The sequence below is a fragment of the Camelus ferus genome, chromosome 1 (assembly GCF_009834535.1).
Source record: "Camelus ferus isolate YT-003-E chromosome 1, BCGSAC_Cfer_1.0, whole genome shotgun sequence".
Classification (NCBI taxonomy): Eukaryota; Metazoa; Chordata; class Mammalia; order Artiodactyla; family Camelidae; genus Camelus; species Camelus ferus.
In genome coordinates this window covers 61,470,734-61,491,464 of record NC_045696.1, presented here as the reverse complement: position 1 = coordinate 61,491,464, position 20,731 = coordinate 61,470,734, and the positions used below count along the sequence as shown (strand labels likewise).

Here is a 20,731-nt window from a genome sequence, read left to right as displayed (position 1 = left end):
TAATAAATGGTGAACAGATTTGATGTTTTCTATCCTCTATATTTGACACCAGTGAGAGTTTGAAATGAATATCTGTTAGGCCAAATTCCAGTAGTCTCTGGAAAATACTAGAATGAATGCTACTCAAAGGAAAACATTGATTTTTGAAATAAAATTTCAAAGATCCTTAAATAAGTGTTTAATACTCATAGTCCCTTATAACTCTTCAGTGTTTACAACATGAGATACTAAATAAGAGGAATCCCCTTAAATAAGAATAGGCAAAAGACATGGTTTTTTATTTTTACTAAATTGGATTTAAAAAGTCAAATAGTATTAGGAATACTCTTTTATCTAGTTCCAGAATCTAGAGTAATATTGTTTCCATAAGAAGTGTGAACTTTAAAGTTTATCTTATAAAGTTTTTTCCTCACAATGTTGACCATGTATTTCAAATGTGATAGCCCATTCTACACCAACCAAACTCAAATTTTTAATGGAAATCAATATGGAAGCATGATTTACAGAAGTTAAGTCAAGTTTACAGAAACTTGAATAACAGATATTCACAGCTGATTTGGGAGAACATTATCAGTCCTCACTGTTTAAAACATGTTTTCTTAGTCTTATTTAGAAATAGTTTTGATTAATGAATGTCTTTTCCTACCAAATTATATTATAATTTGACTTAGATTATTTGTATTACTAATGATTAACATTTGATAGTGGCACCTACTTCCTAAACTATAATTTTTACTCTTTATAGTTCACCTTCTTCTGTTCCATTCTTCCATTTTGTTAGGAAGCTAGCAATCTTGGAATAGGTACCCTCAAATATATAATAATCAGGTCTTTCTTCATAGGGATTACTCTTTAATCCATCATCCTAATTGATGTATTTTATCAGATTAAGGCTTGTTTTTTGAGTAATTAAATTGCCTTAGATCAAAAGAATTCTATACACACACACATAACACACACACACACAGAGTAAAGTGAAGTATGCCAATAATGGAAAGATTTATTCAGGTAAGAGATGTCTTTTAAATTTTTAGTTTTCTTAAGATAATGGCCGATTTCTCTTTGGTATAAAAGGTTTAATAGAGCTTCCTGTTAGACACATTGTCTGTTTCTTCAGATTATTGAAATTCTGTGAGTAGTGATGAATTATTTTTTATCCTTCTGTCATTTGGCTTATTGTAGATTTATTTGTCTAACTAGCTGTTCTTTGATTACAGGATGTTAGTTTTTGTTGACAAATGAGTTTTTATTTATTAAATAAAATATGTTTTGAAGTTCCAACTTTTAAATGTCAGAAACAGAGCCTTAAACTCAGTTATTACTATTAGAAACACCTGAATGAAAAACATTAGGCTTAATTTAACATTTATTATAATCAAGACCATAATAAATTTGGAACTTACTATTACTTTTTATGAACATTAATCAGCAGAATTAATTATTTTAGTTTTAACTCAAATATTAAAACTGGTGTATATATAAAGGGATATATACCAGTTTTATAATATAGCTAAATGAATATTTTCACTAGAACAGATGGATTATTGGTAAACCCTCTGAAAGCAGACTTTGAAGAGTTTATAGACATTTAAAAGATGAGTAATTACTTTTTCTGTTCTATATATATTAGTGCCTATTTAATAAATAATCCAAGGGTAATACCTATGTTAGCCATCTTCATGACTAGCATAAAATTAACTGCTTTTTAAAATATATCTGTGATTTAATTATTATTTGATGTAGTGGTGATATAATACTGCTTTTATTAAGCTTATATTTTTCTGCTAATTTTCTGCATGAGGTTTTTGTTTTTGTTTTGTTTTTCCCCCCTCTCTTTTTTCTTAAAGAATTTAGGAGAACTTAGAGGAAAGAGGAAATATTTTTTTATTTTTCTGTTTGTTTTCTTTATAAACCCATTTGAGCTATCTACGCCAGGTACTTTATTCCAGTTGATCTCTATGTGGAAACCATTTATCATAATTTAATGTAGTTCCTAAAGGTCACTAAATCTGTTGTTTGTTTGACCTGTTAATTTGCATGCATTTACAGTAGTTTACAGCAACAACAGGTAGCAGAAAACAGTTGTCATTTGGATATTTTCCAACTTTTTTTTTTAACTAGAGAGGAAGTTCGTGCCCCAATTCCTCAAAAGCAGGAAATATTGGTGGAACCAGAACCTTTGTTTGGTGGTAAGTTCACCTTTTTCCCTTAGCTTTGACTTTATTGTTGTCTTCAGGATTTTAATGAAGCTATCAAAAGATGTAAAGGCTTGCTCAGAGATTGTTACTTTAAGTAGAGTCAGTTCTTATCTTGTAATTCTGTACTTCCCTCAGGAAAGTTGCAGAGTTAGTTCTTTCTAAGGAGTGAACTAGATTAAAAAGTTGATAGTTGTTGCAGAAGGCCAAAAGGAGGAAAATAAGCAAAAAGAACTGCTGCCTTATAATGGAAACAAATCTATCATTATTAAAAGATTCCAATTATTTTTTTATTTCTGGATACTAACTTGACTGCCATATCCTTACTGTCTTGGTATGCTGTACCTTCACTCTTTCTTAATTTTTAAAAGTGCTATTCGTATGTTGAACAAAGGAGAAAGTAGTCTCTAATCCATGCAAAAAAATTGTGGTATCAGTCTGGGGTACAAGATGGTAGAAAATGGGGCATTTAATCAGATTTAAAGAAAACTTACAGTTTTTATTTTAATATGTGCTTATATACCTTTTGTAAGGTAGCCAGATATTTTAGGCATTAATATGTCTATTAAAAACAGAAGATAAAGTTATGATTTGGTTGGGTAGACAGAGACATAGAAATGTATATTGTATATATTGAGAACAATTATACAAAGAAATAAGCCTATAAAAAGTTTCATAGGTAAACTAAAATAAAGGTAGAAATAAGTTATAAGAAAAGGATGAAGAAAATTATATAAACCATATCTTTTGATTTCAAAAGCACCTTAGTTGAAAGTTTTAAGATTGTTCTTTAATATGGCAGCTTTGGGGCTTACTGTCAGAAAGAGTAAAAGAATATACTGTCTAGATTCAGAAAAAAGATGGAAAGAAACAATAAATGCTGGAGAGGGTGTGGAGAAAAGGGAACCCTCCTACACCGTTGCTGGGCATGTAGTTTGGTGTAGCCATTATGGAAAACAGTATTGAGATTCCTTAAAAAGCTAAACGTAGATTTACCATATGATCCAGCAGTCCCATTCCTGGGCATATGTATTCAGAGGAAGCACTAATTCAAAAAGATACATTCACCCCATTGCATAGCAACACTATTTACAATAGCCAAGACATGGAAGCAATCTAAATGTCCATCAACAGATGATTGGATAAGGAACATGATACACAAATACACACACACACACACACACACACACACACACACACACACACACACACACACAGAGGAATATTACTCAGCCATAAAAAATTAAAATAGTGCCATTTTCAGCAACATTTGGATGGACCTGGAGATTGTCATACTAAGTGAAGTAAGCCAGAAAGAGAAAGAAAAATACCATATATCACTTATATGTGGAATTTTAAAAAATGAGACAGATTAACTTATTTACAAAATAGAAACAGACTCATAGACATAGAAAACAAACTTTTGTTTGTGGGGTGGGGAAAGGGGGCATTGTGGGATAAATTGGGAGTTTAGGAGTTGCAGATACTACTATATATAAAACAGATAAACAACAGAGTCCTCCTGTATAGCACAAGGAACTATATTCAATAGCTTGTAATAGCTTATAATGAAAAAATATGAAAAGGAATATGTGTGTGTGTGTGTGTGTATAATTGAATCACTGCTGTACACCAGGAATTAATACAACATTGTAAATCGACTATACTTCAAAAAAATTTAAAAATAAAGAAATAAAGATGGGAGGAAGAAAACTAAGTTCTGAATATTGAAGTAAAAAATCTGCTCTCTAGACTGATTTAGCTAGCCATTGTGCTGTTAATATACTAGAAGTTATAAAGCATTGTTCATGATTTTTTTGTATAAATGTTATGAATAGGCTTTGGAGCTGAGGAGTAATGCCCTTATAAGCTTAATCTTTTATTCCAAGGAATGAGGCAGGATCTTTGAGTGGGGAAGACTATAGCAAATAGATACTGTGCTATTTTACTATTTAACAGAGGCAGAAGAGTTCCCTTTTGAAATCCCACTTTCTCCCTTTATCTTTGGTTTGATGTATATTAAGGAGGGGATTGAGAGTGACTTTACGCAGTTATGAAGTCAGTCCTAACTTTCATTATTAGACCTTATTCTAAGTTTCAAAAGGTTTTTGGAGAACTGTTTCCTTCTTAGGATAGTATTGATTTAAAGTGTGATTCTTAAAGTGTGGTCTGGGAGTCCCTGATGCCCCTTCAGGGGGTCTGTAAGATCAAAACTTTTTTCATAATGATACTAACAAGTTATTTGCCTTTTTCATTGTGTTGACATTTGGACTGATGATTCAGAAGCAGTGATATGACAAACTGCTACATCTTAATTGAATCAGGACAGTGGCTCCAAACTGCTGCTACTCCATTGAATTCTTCACTGACATGCACTTACTAGCAATTAAAAAAAAAGCCAATTTTACTTAATAATGTTCTTGATGAAGTAGTAAAATTAATTTTATTAAATCTTGATCCTTGAGTATACATTTTTAAACAACTCTGTTTGATGAAATAAGATGTGTGCATAAAGCACTTCTGCATACTGAAGTATTGTTACTTTAAAGAAAAACACTTGTACAGTTATTTGAGGTGAAAACTAAACTAGCTGATTTTTTATGGAACATTATTTTTCTTGAAAGATTACTGACAGACTGTAGTATATTAGACTTAGGCATTTGGGAGACATTTTCTTGAATGTGAACAAAGCCTGTTACTGCTTCAGGACAAACAACTGACATTTGTTACCAATGATTTAAGAAAAGAACAGAAAAAGCTTTCAGGCAGAAATCAGAATTTTAGAAAGTTTATGTCCATGATTTTGAGCTTGATAGCTTCCCAATACTGGCTTTCTGATGAGATTAGTGGTGATACTAACAGTTGATTTAAAAAAATATGTATTGTATGATGAAATGGTTACTACTTGGAATATTTGCATAACTCAGTGAACAAATATTTTCAAATGTCCAAAGCACAATATTACAAAATTGTGCATGGGTAAAAGATCTATTCAGATCTATATATAAATAATCTACATTTACAATATAGATTAGATGTCTATTACTGTGTAACAAATTGCTTCCAAATTCAGCTTCCTGAAATGATAAACATTTGCTATATCAGTTTCTGTGGGTCAGGAATCCAGGTGTGGCTTATCTGGGTGCCTCTGTTTAGGGTCTCTTGTAGGATGTAATCAGGATGTCAGCCAGAGCTTCCTCAGTTTGACTAGAGGAAGATCTTCTAAGCTCACTCATGTGGCTGTTGGTTGGCTGGAGATAACAGCTCCTTACTGTAGAGCAAGCGAGAGAGTCAGAGAGGGGCAGCCCAGGATGGAAGCCACCATCTTTTTGTAACCTAGTGTTGAAAGTGACATCCCATCACCACTGCTACATTCTGTTTGATCCTTCCCATCCTCAAGATACTCACACACAGTTTATGAATACTGGGAGATAGGTATAATTGGGGGCCATCATAGTGTCTGTCTACCACATAGAACAGTGGTTTTCAATAGAGCAGAGTATGAAAAGTTCATTGATAAGATTTCAGATTCCATGTTGCAGCTAACCTTTAAGAAACTACCACTGGTTGAGTTCTGGTGTATCAAAGGAAAATGTTCACAATTATCTTAAAACACTATTAAAATACTCTTTCTTTTTCCTACTACATATCTGTGTGAAGCTGACTTTTAATTTTCTTCATGTACTTGAACTAAAGGGATGACAGCAAATTGAATGCAGAAGCAAATCTACAAATTCACGTGTCTTCTCTTATACCAGTTATTAACAGATTTGTGAAAATGTGAAATAGTGCCACTCCTCTCATTGAATTTTGCTCTCTGTCTCTCTCACCTGTTCTGACTATGAAGCTCCTTTTGAATCTCTTTCAGTTCTTTGTAGCTTAACCTCTTTGACCTCAGTGACCAACACTTAAATGTGGGCAGTAGAGTAAGAGTACAGAGGACTGATGTTTACTTATAGCAGGTGGTTTGAAAGAGTCAGGAAACCACGTACTGAAGAGGCAGGCAGAAGTAATAATGGTCCTAGAGCTAGAGGTGTAATCTGAGAAGAGGTTCTTGGTTAAATTTAGGATGAAGAAAGGGGAAACAAATGGGAGCAGGTTATGAAGCCCAAGAAATCAAAGAGGGTAGTGACTGGAAAGCTAGCAATAAGAAGAACTAGTATGAATCTCCAGGAGATTATGTCTGATAGAGAAGGGCTAAATGGTGGGGAGAGAGAGAGAGTGAGAGAGAGAGTGTGTGTGTGTGTGTGTGTGAAGTAATATAGAATATTAACTAACCTGCCTTTGGCAATTGAAAAGTAAAAGAAAACTACCTTTTATGTCCTACCTCCTGAATAATAATATGCTTTCTCAGGCAGCTATTCTATATCTTATCCTAAGATACTCTTACTTTCTTAATTGTTATGGTTAAAGAGTATCTGGTAATGAGTTTATGAAGGCATTGTTTGAGAGATTATATTATTCCTGTTAGAAACATACACTTTTAAAATAGGAACTCGATTAAAAATAATTCCAAGGTTGAAAAGAATAACATTTCTTGCTTCTTATTTATATAGTTAAGGAGAGAAAAATAATGTAATATTTAAATCTTATACACTTAAGTAGAAAAAATATAAAATAATTCATATAATTTAGTCAGTAAAATAAAGCAATTTAAATGTAAAATTCAATTTAAATTTTAAAATTCAGTGCAAAGCTGAGATATAGAAGTCTCTCATGTGTACCAAATTCCTTTTCCTAGAGATACTATTGTTATTCTTTAATATAAATACTGATACACATATGTGCAGAAGTGATATATGGACAGACAATGCTTTAAACAAATATGGAATTGTTTTCAACATGCTTCTCCATTTTTTGTTGTTTTTGTTTTGTTTTCCTTTTTACTCAGTAGTTCTTAGATTAAAAGAATTAACCTATATAATGGACAACACAGGCTGATGGGGAAGATGCTTTAACATGGGATAGGGGAACTTTTATAGTTTCTATCTAATCCTACTATCTTAATTATTATTTGTTAACATGGAACATTGTTCTGGATACAAGTTGGCCAGGCTTGCCATAATCCAGCTTAATTACTGTTACCCATATTGAAAGAATCATTAAATGTTCATATTTACTGTAGTGTATATAAATGACTTGGTAATATTTTTAGGTTCAAGAATATGTAATGTAGGAAAATAACATTTTGATTGTTGTTTTCTAAACTTTATCCATACAATACTTAAGGGTTGGATAATAGACAGTATACAAGGGTATCAGAAGACCTTGGCTCAGTTCACTTTTCCATAACAGTGGAAAAATGTTTTCCTCCAGAATTAAAAATGTTTTTTGGTGTTTATATTTCTACATGTGTATCCACTTACTAAGAGGTAGTTCTTAAATATTATGGTTTGGAACTTACTCAAGCATTCTACCAAAGGGTATAGTCAGATCCCTTAGACTAACCTGAATTCGATATTTGCATAATATGTATGTAGTTTCATCACCATGGGGAGTCATCCTCAAAATCTTCCTTCCTATCTCTTTACACAGGTTTGGCCAAGTCTCCTTAACTGGGCCTTAATTTTCTTTTTTGTAAGACAAAATGGTTGGGTTGAAGATGGTTGGGTTAGTTATATATGAATGATCTGAAGGTTTTTTTTTTTTTTTTGAAGGTTTTTAAAATATGTTATTTTTTGAAGGAGAGCACCATTATGAATCTGAGTGTCTTAAAATCAGAAATTCTTACAGATAAGGGTGTTTTTAGAATTGTTACAAAATTAATGTTTCAATTTTTGTATCAATTCTATGTTTTCCTCCTGAAGCTCCTAAAAGACGACGGCCTGCACGTTCAATATTTGATGGTTTCCGGGATTTTCAAACTGAAACTAGTAGGTATCTATGGACCAGTTTATCATCTTTCTCCTTCTCTCTCCCCTCCCTCCTTTCTCCCTCCTCTCCTCACCTTTCTCCCACAGGTAAAACCACAAGGTGGGAAAGTACCCACACACTCACCTACAGATCAAGATCCTAGTTTGTTTTATATAATTTTTTTAAGAGAGATGATTAATATTAGGCCTGATAACTTTGAGGATTCTTATGAATTCAGTCTGTGATTAACAACACCCCCTTGAGCTGAATTGTTCCAAATTCAAAGCTACTTGGTTATAAAAGAGTAAGAGAGATGGATATAATGTAAGAAATTTGGTAATTTACAAACTTAATCCATTTCTGATTGAGCACTTAAATTCTGACTATAATAAAATAAAATGATTTTCCTCAAGATCCTGATATCTGTCAATTAAAGGAATGACCACAGTGAAAATGGTTATTGTAAGGGATTGAAAAATAGGAGAAGAAAAAGCCACACTACCCAAAGCAGCCACTATTAAAATTTGGCTACGGTTAATTGGAATAGGTTTATATCTTTCTGTAGAATGAGTTAGAATAAGAATCTTGGCCTTCTACTTTTAATGGATTTAGTACTGATTTAGCAGTGGAATCCTAAAGAAAAAGACAGTTATGTTTAGAGTATATGAGAAACTCTTGGACCATGTTTGATTTTGTAGTTGATTTATAATGAGCTCATTGAAGCACAGATAAGTTTTGTAACTTGAGACAGTTGAAGTGGAACCCAGACTGACTCAGGTCATCCAGAAAGTCCTGTGCCCTTGCAGGAGAAAGTGACAACAGTGATCATTATCTCTCACTGCAAGAATCTTTAAAGATAGGGAATGTAGTTAGAACTGTGGATAAATTAGGATGACTTTCAGAACTGGATAAATGGAGGTGAGTTTTGTCTCATGCTAAAATTAGTTTTGAGTACATGAAGGAAATATTTTCATTGGGTGACTTACATAATTTCTGCTTTTATCCTTACCTTTGAATTGAGAGTACCAAGTCTTAAGACTCCCACCCTACCTCACTTTGTGTATTTTTCAGAGTCAGCCTTAGATCTTTGCATTTGAGGTCAGGCACATTGTTCACTAGTTCTTGCAATTGATACCTGTTTGTTTGTTTGTTTGTTTTTTCAATGGCAAGATTCATGACTTCCATTTTATGGCTAACTGAAATTTTCTCCTCCACCTTTGTCGCAGTTCGGCAAGAACAGGAATTAAGAAATGGAGGAGCAATAGATAAGAAACTAACTACCCTTGCAGATTTATTCCGGCCACCCATTGACTTGATGCATAAAGGCAGCTTTGAAACAGTAAGTTGTTGGAGATTCTCTGAATCCTTTTGCATTTTCAATGGCACTTTTTTTTCTTTCTCAGCAAAAAAACAGTTTTCAGCATATGGAGAATTGGCATTTTAATAAGTATGAGATACTAGAAGGTTATATTGATTTACATTTCTGCTATGTAGATTTATATCTCTACTATGCAGTGTATGAGGTTGCCTGATAAAATCATTTTATTAACCTTGTGATATCATTTTAGAATCTGCCATTTGATAGTTTTTTAAAAACCTTACTTTTAAAAGTTTATATATCTTTTATTACTACTGAGAATAGTGTGTGTGTGTGTTTGGCTATTTATGAATTGTTTGTAGGGTTTTTTTTGTTTTTTGGTTTTTTTGTTTGTTTGTTTATTTTGGCAGGAGGGAGGTAATTAGGTTTACTTTATTTATTTATTTATTTATTTATTTTTCAGATGGAGGTCCTGGGGATTGAACCCAGGATCTCGTACATGCTAGGCAAGCACTCAACCACTGAGATATACCCTCCCCCTCTGTAGGTATCTTTTATCTGTATTCCTGTGGGGCTCCTTGTGTTAAAGGAATATCTCTGTAGTTGCAGAATATATTCTCCCTTAGTTCTTGACTTTAACTTAGCTGAAGCCAAAGAAGAGCTTTCCAGAGTGGGTTTATTTGATTGCTAAGCTATACATTTAATGAAGGCAGAGGAACCATGTTTCTTTTTATTTTGGTAATCCTTGGGATCTAGTCTATAGCATTTAATAGGAGCACAGTATTTGTTGAATGGATGAGGTTAGTTAGGATTTTAAATATTTTTCTGTTGAGGTGTTCAAACAGTTGCTTTTGTGTGTTGACTAACATTATTAATGCTCTTTTGAATCAGAAGAGCTTTTCCATAGATGTGAATCATTTAAATGTCAGATAAATCTTTTCTGTTAAGATAAAGTAGGCCAAACAAGTACTACAAAAATGATGTTAGTAGCTACACACTTGAAAGCGAATTGTGGTTGTTTGGTTTTTTAAAATTTTGTCCTTTAACATACTCATACTAACCTAAATTAAATATTTAGGACAAGAAATTTAACTGTAAGCTTGTTCTTTCTGAGTTCTTTAATTTTCTGAATTATAAAACTTGAAAATCTTTGGCTGCATGTAACTGTCCAAATGATGATGATTTGACCAAAAGTTTCTTTTTGTTGTGTAAATAAAGTATAGAGTTGAGAGAGTCTGGTATTCATTCATCAGCTCAAAGATACCAGGTTAGATGTTTTCTCAGTTTTCTTCATCTTTCTCTTGTGATCTTTATTTTTATATGGCAGCTCCCTGTCCTTTCTACTGTTCTGGTGATAATATAACCATTGAGAGAGAATAGCACAGTATGAAAGACAAAACATATCTGAGATTATTTTGATGTGCTAAATTTTCATTAGCTTCTGAATTCTCTGGGGCTTAACAAAATAACTCTGAACTTGGCTTATTTAATTTGGTCGCTTTGAACTCATAAAAACTGTTACTCTGCTGCTTATTCATTGAGGGAAAATGTGAATCTTTTTTGATATTGTCATCTGAAGTTTGATTCATTTTATTAACTTATGTCACCTTTTCTTTGTATTTCATGACCTATAATTGTTTGCAATCTATTCATTTTTTCACTGATAATACTCAACTTTATTACTTACAATCTTTAAATGACATAAACATTCCCAGAAAAGATATCCATTAGTTTTATAAAAATTAAAGAGGTAATATACAAAATTAGTCATTGAAGCTTAGAGAGGTGAATGTTAAAAATTAGAGGGATACTCTGGCTGCTGAGGCAGGGCCCACAGGTTTGGGCACCATATTAGATGTAGATCTGATCCATAGTTCTACAGGATTAGAAACTAGACTTTCTTGGTGTAATTAGAGGTAGACCATGTTCAAGGATTCTGGGTCATACTAACCAAATGAGAGACTGACTAGTTCACTTGTTCATTTAGTAAATATTTAGCAAGGCCTCCTATTGCAAGGCCTTGTTCTAGGGGATAGGGATTGTATTTGTTGGGATAAAGATGTAACTAGGTGTGAGAGAGACCAGGAATAAAACAATAGCTTTAAAGAAGATAGAAGTACATGCTGATAGGATGGTTCTGCTCTAGGAAGATATTAAGAGTGCAGTTTTTTCTGTCTTACTCTGCTTTCCTTAGTTCTTGCTTGCCTTTGTCTACAAGATTTAAAGTGGCTTACTACCATGTTTGCTTTCCAGCTAGTATGAAGGAGGGAAATGGCTGAGAAGGGTATACCTTTCCATTTAAAGGCACAACCTAGAAGTTTTACACATTACTTCTCACAACCCACTGACTGGAACTTGGCAACATGGCCACACCTAGTTGCAAAGGTGCACTCAGAAATCAAGATGCCTAGCTGAAAATTGGAGATTCTGTTACTAAGAAGGAGAAGGGGAAAATGGGTATTTGACACCTTTACTCAGTTTCTGCTACAAGGAGGTAATAGTAAACAAATTTGCTATCAAGGAATTTAGTCTCGAGTGAGAAAGACTATAAACAAATAAAAAAAAACAATACCTATATAGCATATTTAGTATGTATTTTCTAGAGAGAGAGAAATTTCAGTTTTTAGTAGTTACTGGGAGAAGGAATAAAATAGAGTAAGGGAAGAGGAGAGAGAGGACTGTTTGGGGTCATTAAGGTGCATGTGTTCTTACAGGCAAATTGAAAGCACAGGCAAATTGAAAGCAAGTTTGATTTCATAGGTTTCACATGTTTATAACTGTGATGAGAGAAGATTTATTTTAGATAGGAAGATCAGGAAAGATTTCTGAAAGAATGAGATTTGAGTAGAAACCTGAATGAAGTGAGAGAATGTAAATGATAGAAAGCTCTAGGGGAAGAACAGAAAAACAGTTAAGTGTAAAGGTACTGATGTTTGATGTTGGCAAGAGCATGGGCTTATTTCTTGTATAGTCAAGGAAACCGGTGTAGTTGGAGCTGAGTGACCAAGGCCCTTGGGATGAATAATCTGACCTGGGCAAGGGAACATTTCATAGGTTTTTCTTCTTTCCCCATTACTATGTAAGTTCCATGAATACAGAGATTTTGTTTTATTTACTGTTTTGTATCCACAGTAGCTAGAAGAGTGTCTGGCATGCAACTGGCTCTTATTAAATCTTCATTAAATGATTGAATGGCATAAACTGGAATGTACTGTACAAAAGAATCAGAACAATTTCCATAATATTTATTGTTTTTATAAAAATGCATATTTATTTGTTAAAATTGCCATTCAGTTGCATACGCACCTGGCCCTACTAAGAGTACTTTGTTAATTTCAAAAGTACTTGCTCTAAATGCAAATAAAAGTATTTGCTAAAATTTAAAGAACTGATTCAATAACAAAATATGTAAGATAAAATTTTTCTAAATAACTTTAGATATAGCTTACATTTAGTTTTATTCAAATTAGGCAAAAGTTATATAAAAATTAAAAACTAGCAAGGAAAAATAATAACCATAATTTGCCTTAAAATGTACTGTGCATATTTTAATGTATTTCCTTTTTGACTTTATGCATATATATTTATTGAAACAAATTATTTTTTCCTCTGTATCCTCTATTCATACTTTCCTGATCTGTTTGGGACTAGGAGAGATGTTAGTCTCCCACTATTTTTCCCTTATCACCAGATAAACCCTATCACGTATCTCTTTATTTGATATAGCTGCACTTGCCATTGGATCTCCCTATAATGGCTTTTGAATATTGATTCAGAACAGCCTAATGGATACCAAGAGGAAAGGTTCATTATTTGTCCCATGACCCACTTTCACTTCTAGTCATTGACTCATGTAAATTAGTATACTTAGATTGTATAAGATTCTCTTACATTCCCTCCAAATATTGTTGCTTTGCGTGAAATTTGTGTCTTTGGGCCCTTCCTACTAGAAATTATTTCTTAAGAGCATCTTCAGTTTCTTTTGCTGGTGTAAGGTTTCTCCCAATGTAATAAGCTTCATGAAGGCAGGGATTTTTGTTTTAGTAACTGCTCTAAGTCCAACATCTATAACTACCTGAAACATGGTAGTTACTCAGTAAATATCTGTTGAAGGAATGCATTTGAGTTAAAGCATTAATGTGAATAAATGAATTTTTCAGAACAAAAGCAAATGACTCTCTATTGTTTTTAAACTCTGGACTTTCATTATTTTTCAGTGTTACACATTTTTTTGGTCAGTGCTGTAGTGGAGGCAGACTTAGTAAATTTTCCTTGTTATAGGGTAGTCCTGTACTCTTCAGTCTGTTTCTCTAGAATGTGTATTAAGTTTTTTCTTTATTCTCAAACACTTTTTCTTCAATTAAGGCAGTATAATTACTCATTTATTAAATCTGTGTGCTTGCTATAGACAAGAAAGTAAGTGGAATACTATTACTTCCTTATTTTATTATCTTTGTATCTTAAAAAATAAGCTTTTGTAGAGTTAATTGCAGCTTCCTGGCTCAATATAGGGATACTTCCTTTTAGAACTTGGGTTTTCACCTGTGGAACCAGTAGTGAGTATTAGAAAATTATTTTCTCTAGGGGATTCATACAGAAAAATAGAATAACAATTTTTGTAAGATTGTTTAAACTTTCTTAAAACAGAAGATAGCCTAACATTCTCCAATACCTCCAAAATGATACGTGTTCTTCAATTGTTATTAACCTGAGTTAGTTGATTCTTAAGATTTTCCCATGTCAGAGTGATTTGGAAAAGAATATGGTTCCAAGACAAAATTATTCAAAGCTCTGGTATTCATTTCATTGTTTCTGTGCAAAGGTTTGAGGTAGCATTTGCTCATTTGCTTTTCTGCCATTCTTTTCCAGTTCAGCAATATTTCTTAGGTCTTTATGGTGATAAGGAAGTATGAGGCAAAAAATATGCACTCATGGTTGATATTTGTGCTATAAATTGGGGAGTCTTTTTGAGATCATTCTGAAACATTCTTTGATCTGTGATTTCAATTTTGAAATATATTCCCAGGAAAACAATCCCGAGAGAAAAAACCCTGAGCAGCTTTTACTGAAAAATTTAGAGTGATTCTGTAAAATAGCATGTGCGTAATAATTGAAATGAATATAGTATTTGGAAATATGTATAGAAGTGATGTTAAAGAAAATAAAACAACATAAACTGATATATAGACAGTGGTTACAACTATTAAAAAGGTGTATTTGTGGATAGGAATTAGAAGAGAAAATTCAGTAGAATTATGTGACTTGTTGGCCTTGTTTTTGGAATCAATAAAAAATCCAGCCACTGTAGCAAATAACAGTGGATAAAAGAAAACTAGTTCATTTCAATCTGAAACATACTTGAATATAGATGGTATAATTATATACGCACATGCAAGGTAATGTAATTAATGTTTAGATTCTAAAAATTCTAGGTGTCATACTTAAGGGGAAAAACTGTGTATTTGTATGAAAAGAGGGCATCTTCTGAATTCTGAACCATATCAGTTACCAAGTAGAAGATGTTTTTAACAAACGTTATGTAACTTTACTCTTACAGGCCAAAGAGTGTGGCCAGATGCAGAATAAGTGGCTGATGATAAACATTCAAAATGTACAAGACTTTGCATGCCAGTGCCTCAACCGTGACGTATGGAGCAATGAAGCTGTGAAGAATATTATCCGAGAACATTTCATTTTCTGGCAGGTGGGGAGAGTTAGCAAAAAAATTTCTGTAGTATTTTCCTTTGGTAGTGTGGGAGGCCAGGGAGGAGGAATTGGATTATAAACTAGAAAAAAATTAATAACTGAGTTAAATTATGACATATGAAAAAGTAAAACCATCCATAATGACTGAATATAGTAAGGACAAGTCATAGTTAGGGTAGCAATGAAGGGAAGGAGGGAAAAAAAGAACCAAGCCATGTAAACCATATAATATTTGTATCTCAGAAGAGTTTGAGCATCTTGATAGAGTATACAGCTGTACTGTTCAATAGAACTATAATGTGATTTAAAATATTCTAGTAGCCACATATTAAAAAATCAAAAGAAAAAGGTGAAATTAATTTTATTTTTAAAGTCAGTGTATCTAATATAAAAGTAATATTAAAATATTAATGAGGTGTTTTGATTTTTTTTTGGTGTTAAGCCTTCAGGATCTGGTATATGTTTTACACCAACAGTACAGCTGTTTGGACTAGTCACATTTATAATGCTAGCAGTAGCACATGTTCTAGTGTCTACTATAATTGATAGTGTTGTAGAAGATCTTGAAATAATCAAAAAACATTTGACTAAGACTTGCATTTTAGCTTAAGTTTGACAGTCTTTAACTATATGTCCTTAAACTTGTCACTCAGTCTTCCTGGCTATTTCTTTTTATATAAATTTTCCAAGCTAAAGGTAGATGATCTTGCTCCAATTTTTTATTTTATGAAAAATTACGGAACAAATCAATCAGTGTGATACACCACATTAACAAATTGAAGAATAGAAACCATATGAACATCTGAATAGATGCAGAAAAGCCTTTTGATAAAATTCAGCATCATTTGTGATAAAAACTCTCCAGAAAGTGGGCATACAAAGAACATACCCCTACAAAATAAGGGCCATGTATGACAAACCCACAGCTAACATCATACTCAATAGTGAGAAGCTGAAAACTTTCCTTCTAAGATCAAGAACAAGACAAGGATCCTCACTCTCGCCACTTTCGTTCTATACAGTTTTGGAAGTCCTAGCCAAAGCAGTCAGAGAAGGAAAAGAAAGAAAAAGAAATCAAATTGGAAAAGAAATAAAACTGTCACTGTTTGCAAATGTGATACTCTACGTAGAATACCCTAAAGATGCTACCAGAAAACTGCTAGAGCTCATCAGTGAATTCAGTGAAGTTGTAGGATACAAAGTTAACATACAGAAATCTGTTATATTTCTATACACTAATAACGAAATATCAGAAAGAAATAAAGGGAACAGTCCCATTTACCATTGCATCAGAGGATAAAATACCTAGGAATAAACTTACCTAAAGAGGCAAAAGACCTATACTGTGAAAATTATAAGATGCTGAAGATAGAAATTGAAGTGAACACTAATGGATGGAAAATATGTTGTGTTCTTGGATTGGAATAATCAATATTGCTAAAATGACCACACTACCAAGGAAATCCACAGATTCAGTATAATCCCTATTAGAATACCAGTGGCATTTTTCACAGAACTAGAACCAAAAATGTTTAAATTTGTATAGAAACACAAAAGACCTCGAATAGCCAAAACAAACTTGAGAAAAAAGAGTAGAACTGGAGGAATCATGCTCCCGGACTTCAGACGACATTACAAGAAAAATCAGTAACCAGGACAATATGGTACTGGCACAAAAACAGACACATAGATCAGTGGAACAGGATAGAGAGCTCAGAAATAAACCCACTCACTTATGGTCAATTAATCTACAACAAAGGAGGCAAGAATATACACTGGAGAAAAGACAATCTCTTCAATAAATGGCGCTGGGAAAACTGGACAGCTATGTGTGAAAGAATGAAATTAGAACATTCTCTAACACCATATACAAAAATAAACTCAAAACAGATTAGACTATATTTAGACGAGATACTATAAAACCCCTAGAGAAAAAATATAGACAAAACACACACACACACACACACTCACAATGGGATATTACTCAGCCATGAAAAATAAAATAATGCCATTTTCAGCAACATAGATGAACCTGGAGATTATCATACTAAGTGAAGTAAATCAGAGAAAGACAAATATCATATAATATTGCTTATATGTGGAATCTAAAAAAATGATACAAATGAACTTATTTATAAGACAGAAATAGATTCACAGACATAGAAAATAAACATGGTTACCAAAGGGGAAAGAAGGGTGGGGAGGGATAAATCAGGAGTTTGGGATTAACAGATACTATATATAATATAGATAAACAACAAGGACCTACTGTGTGACACAGGAAAGTATATTCAATATCTTGTGAAAAACTATAATGGAAAAGAATCTGAAAAAGAATATGTGTGTGTGTGTATATATATATATATATATATATATATATAACTGAATCACTTCATTGTACACCTGAAACTAGCACAGCATTGTAAATCAACTATACTTCAGTTTTAAAAAAAGGATAGTTAGAAACTTCTGAATGAACTTAATTTTCTTCACACTACAAGGTATGCTATTAATGTTAGTAATTTGCCTCTTCATGTTTTATATTCCCCTAAATTCAGTATGTTTTTTTCTGAATGGTAACCTTTTATACAGTGACTGTTGTTTGAGCATCTCTTTGCCTAGCACTATGCTAGGCACTTGAGTTTATAATCTTAATATATTGTGATTTATTAAGATGTATGTGGTTGAGAGTCAGGAGTGATGTAGGTGGACAGAGAATTTGGAAAGGAAGAATGGGGAGGGTATAGCTCAAGTGGTAGAGCACATGTTTAGCATGCTTGAGGTCATGGGTTTAATCTCCTATATCCCCTCTAAAAATAAAACCTAATTATCTTCCCTTGCCAAGATAAGATAGAATAAAATATACAATAGTAAATGAATGAATAAAATATTAAAAAAGAAAGAAAGGGCAATACCTCTTTTCTTCTGAACTGGGAAGGGAGGAAGAATGAATTGCTATGTTTATGTAAATTTCCAGAAGTGACTAAGGGCAGGAAGTGGAGGGAGTTCGCACCAGGTAACCTTCATTTCCTCTTTAATGGAGGAGTGAGATCCTAACATATACCAAAGGTGTTTTTGGAGAATTAATTGCTGTTGGTATATAACAAGAATATAGTTGGTACTTTTTTAAGATGCTGATTTATTTTATATATATATATATCAATGACTTAACAGGTTTATCACGACAGTGAGGAAGGTCAGAGATACATACAGTTTTATAAGCTAGGGGATTTCCCCTATGTTTCCATCTTGGATCCTCGGACAGGTAAGATTTATTTCAGCTTATGGCCTTTAACCTATCATTTATCTTTCAGTTACCTAAATAATTGATCTTTACTGTTTGACTGGGTCTAGTTTCAAAATTGTTTGTATTAAAACAGAAATAGACTCATAGACATAGAATACAAACTTGTGGTTGCCAAGAGGGCGGAGGGTGGGAAGGGATAGATGGGATTTCAAAATTGTAGAACAGATAAACAAGATTATACTGTATAGCACAGGGAAGTATACACAAGATCTTACAGTAGCTCACAGAGAAAAAAATGTGACAATGAATATATATATGTTCACGTATAACTGAAAAATTGTGCTCTACACTGGAATTTGACACAACATTGTAAAATGATTATAAATCAATAAAAAAGTTAAAAAATTAAAAAACCAAATTTTAGAAATAAAAAAAAGAGAAATACAAAAAAAATTGTTTGTATTAAATTAGGCAAAGGGTTCTTGTTCATGCCCTTTATAATTATTTAAACATCCATTGATGTATATATTTAGGGAGTCTGTTTCCAACAACTTATTTTATATTTGTGCATTTCTGTTCTTTCAAAAAATAACTTTATTTTCCTTATCATTTTTAAGGGATCTCCTTAGGTCATTATAATGTTAAGATTATTCAGGTAGTGATTGTAATCCCACCAGAGAAGTGGAGGGTAGAGTTGGTTTTTTTATTAATTGATTTTGAGTTTTATATTGGTATTGTTTTATCTGAATCTCCTAAATGGCAATAAAAGATATCAGCAGATAAAGTAGTTGCTCTTATCAGGATGGCTGGGAATCTCTTAGGTTGGTTATAATTAATGTATCCTCTGGGTTATGAAGACACTGTGTAACTTAGGCTGGTGATGGGTGGGGATGTGCCCCCATAATTTTTAATTATGTATATGCCAAAAGAAATACTTAGAATTCAGAAAGAGTGCTGATTTTGTTATATTTATATATCCTGGTTTTTAATCTTTAGGTCAGAAGCTGGTTGAGTGGCACCAGTTAGACGTATCTTCTTTCTTGGACCAAGTTACGGGATTTCTGGGTGAACATGGGCAACTGGATGGACTTTCTAGCAGTCCCCCCAAGAAATGTGCCCGTTCAGTAAGTATGACCTAAGAAGTGGTGATGCGCAATTAAGTGTAGTTGTATAAAAATGTCTTTTGTAAAATGTTTGCAGTTAAGATTGTAAAGATGATAATATAAGTGGTGGACAGTTATAGTTTGTGGTTGTACAACATCTTACCTTGTATTTTGGTAGTTTCCCACATAAGGGTTCTATTTTCTCAATGAAATTAAAAGATTGATATTTCCAGGCTCCCTTGCAGCTAGGGTTAGGCATCTGACCTAAGACTTGGATTTAGAAGTAAACAATGTGAATATGTAGCAGTGAGCAGGAGGACTGATCTGGCAAGCTGGTGACAGAGGAATCCACTTCTTCATGACTAGCATTGCTTGAACTTTCAGAATCCAGGTCTAAGCAGCAGTGGAAATGGTATTTTTTTCTAGAAAAATTCTCATGGTGTAGTTGGGCATTATTACTGATTATGTAGCTTTAGGACCTGGCTCCCAGATCCACCCAAAGATTACTTCTGTATTTAATTTCTATAATATAGTATTATTAAGCAGGCCTATTTGATAATTGATACCAAGATTAGTTGCAAATAAGAGACCTTCAAAGATGTGGGAATCTCAGATTGGTTGTAGGAACTGTTTAGGTTTGATGGCAGTGAGGATAAAATTAGTTTTAGAGGCTGTGACTTTAGCAGTCCAATCTTATGCAGTGATGAAACCAGTTCCTTAAGTTATCACCTAGAATAAAGTGCTCATTTAAGGAAAAGCTATGGGTGCTTGCCAAGGGGTTGTACAGAATCCGCCCCCCCCATTACTCAGAAATTTTACTTAAGTAGAATTCTTTGTTAAGGCATTACACACACACACACTTTCTCTCTCTCTCTCTCTCTCTCTCTCTCTCTCTCTCTCTAATTGCCGTAAGAGTCTGAGCTTGTGAGGTGCTGGATTACAACATAAATTGAGTTTAAGATCTCACCAGATCTCTTATAAAAGTTAGGGCACTTAGTAGGGAAAAGAGTGGGACTGTAAAATTGGACAATTACATAGGGCTGATTTGGATTACTAGTACCTCAGACCCCACTTCTGAAACTAAATTCTCTGAATTACAAATTTTGATCAGCTGTGCAAGAGAAACACCAACAAATAATGACTTAAATAAGGAAGACATATTTTCTCAACAGGAAGTTCAGAGGCAAGCAGTCTAGGGCTTGACCATTGTGGCTGTCATCACAATAGTCTTCTTTTTTTCCCCCTCTATCCTTAGTGTTGGCTTTTGTCCTCATGGTCACAGTACAGATACTGTGCTCCCAGGTATCAT

The 20,731-nt window shown here is 33.2% G+C and overlaps 1 protein-coding gene across 2 annotated transcripts in view; it reads left to right on the top strand.

The window, feature by feature from the left end:
• UBXN7 (UBX domain protein 7) overlaps positions 1–20,731 on the top strand; it is a 49,024-nt gene that overhangs the window by 14,847 nt on the left and 13,446 nt on the right. For both annotated transcript variants that reach the window (XM_032481311.1, XM_032481304.1), the window contains exons 3-8: positions 2,122–2,189; positions 8,003–8,068; positions 9,275–9,387; positions 14,924–15,070; positions 18,247–18,337; positions 19,316–19,443. In XM_032481311.1, coding sequence (XP_032337202.1) covers positions 2,122–2,189; positions 8,003–8,068; positions 9,275–9,387; positions 14,924–15,070; positions 18,247–18,337; positions 19,316–19,443 — 613 coding nt within the window. The remainder of the gene's footprint in view (positions 1–2,121; positions 2,190–8,002; positions 8,069–9,274; positions 9,388–14,923; positions 15,071–18,246; positions 18,338–19,315; positions 19,444–20,731) is intronic.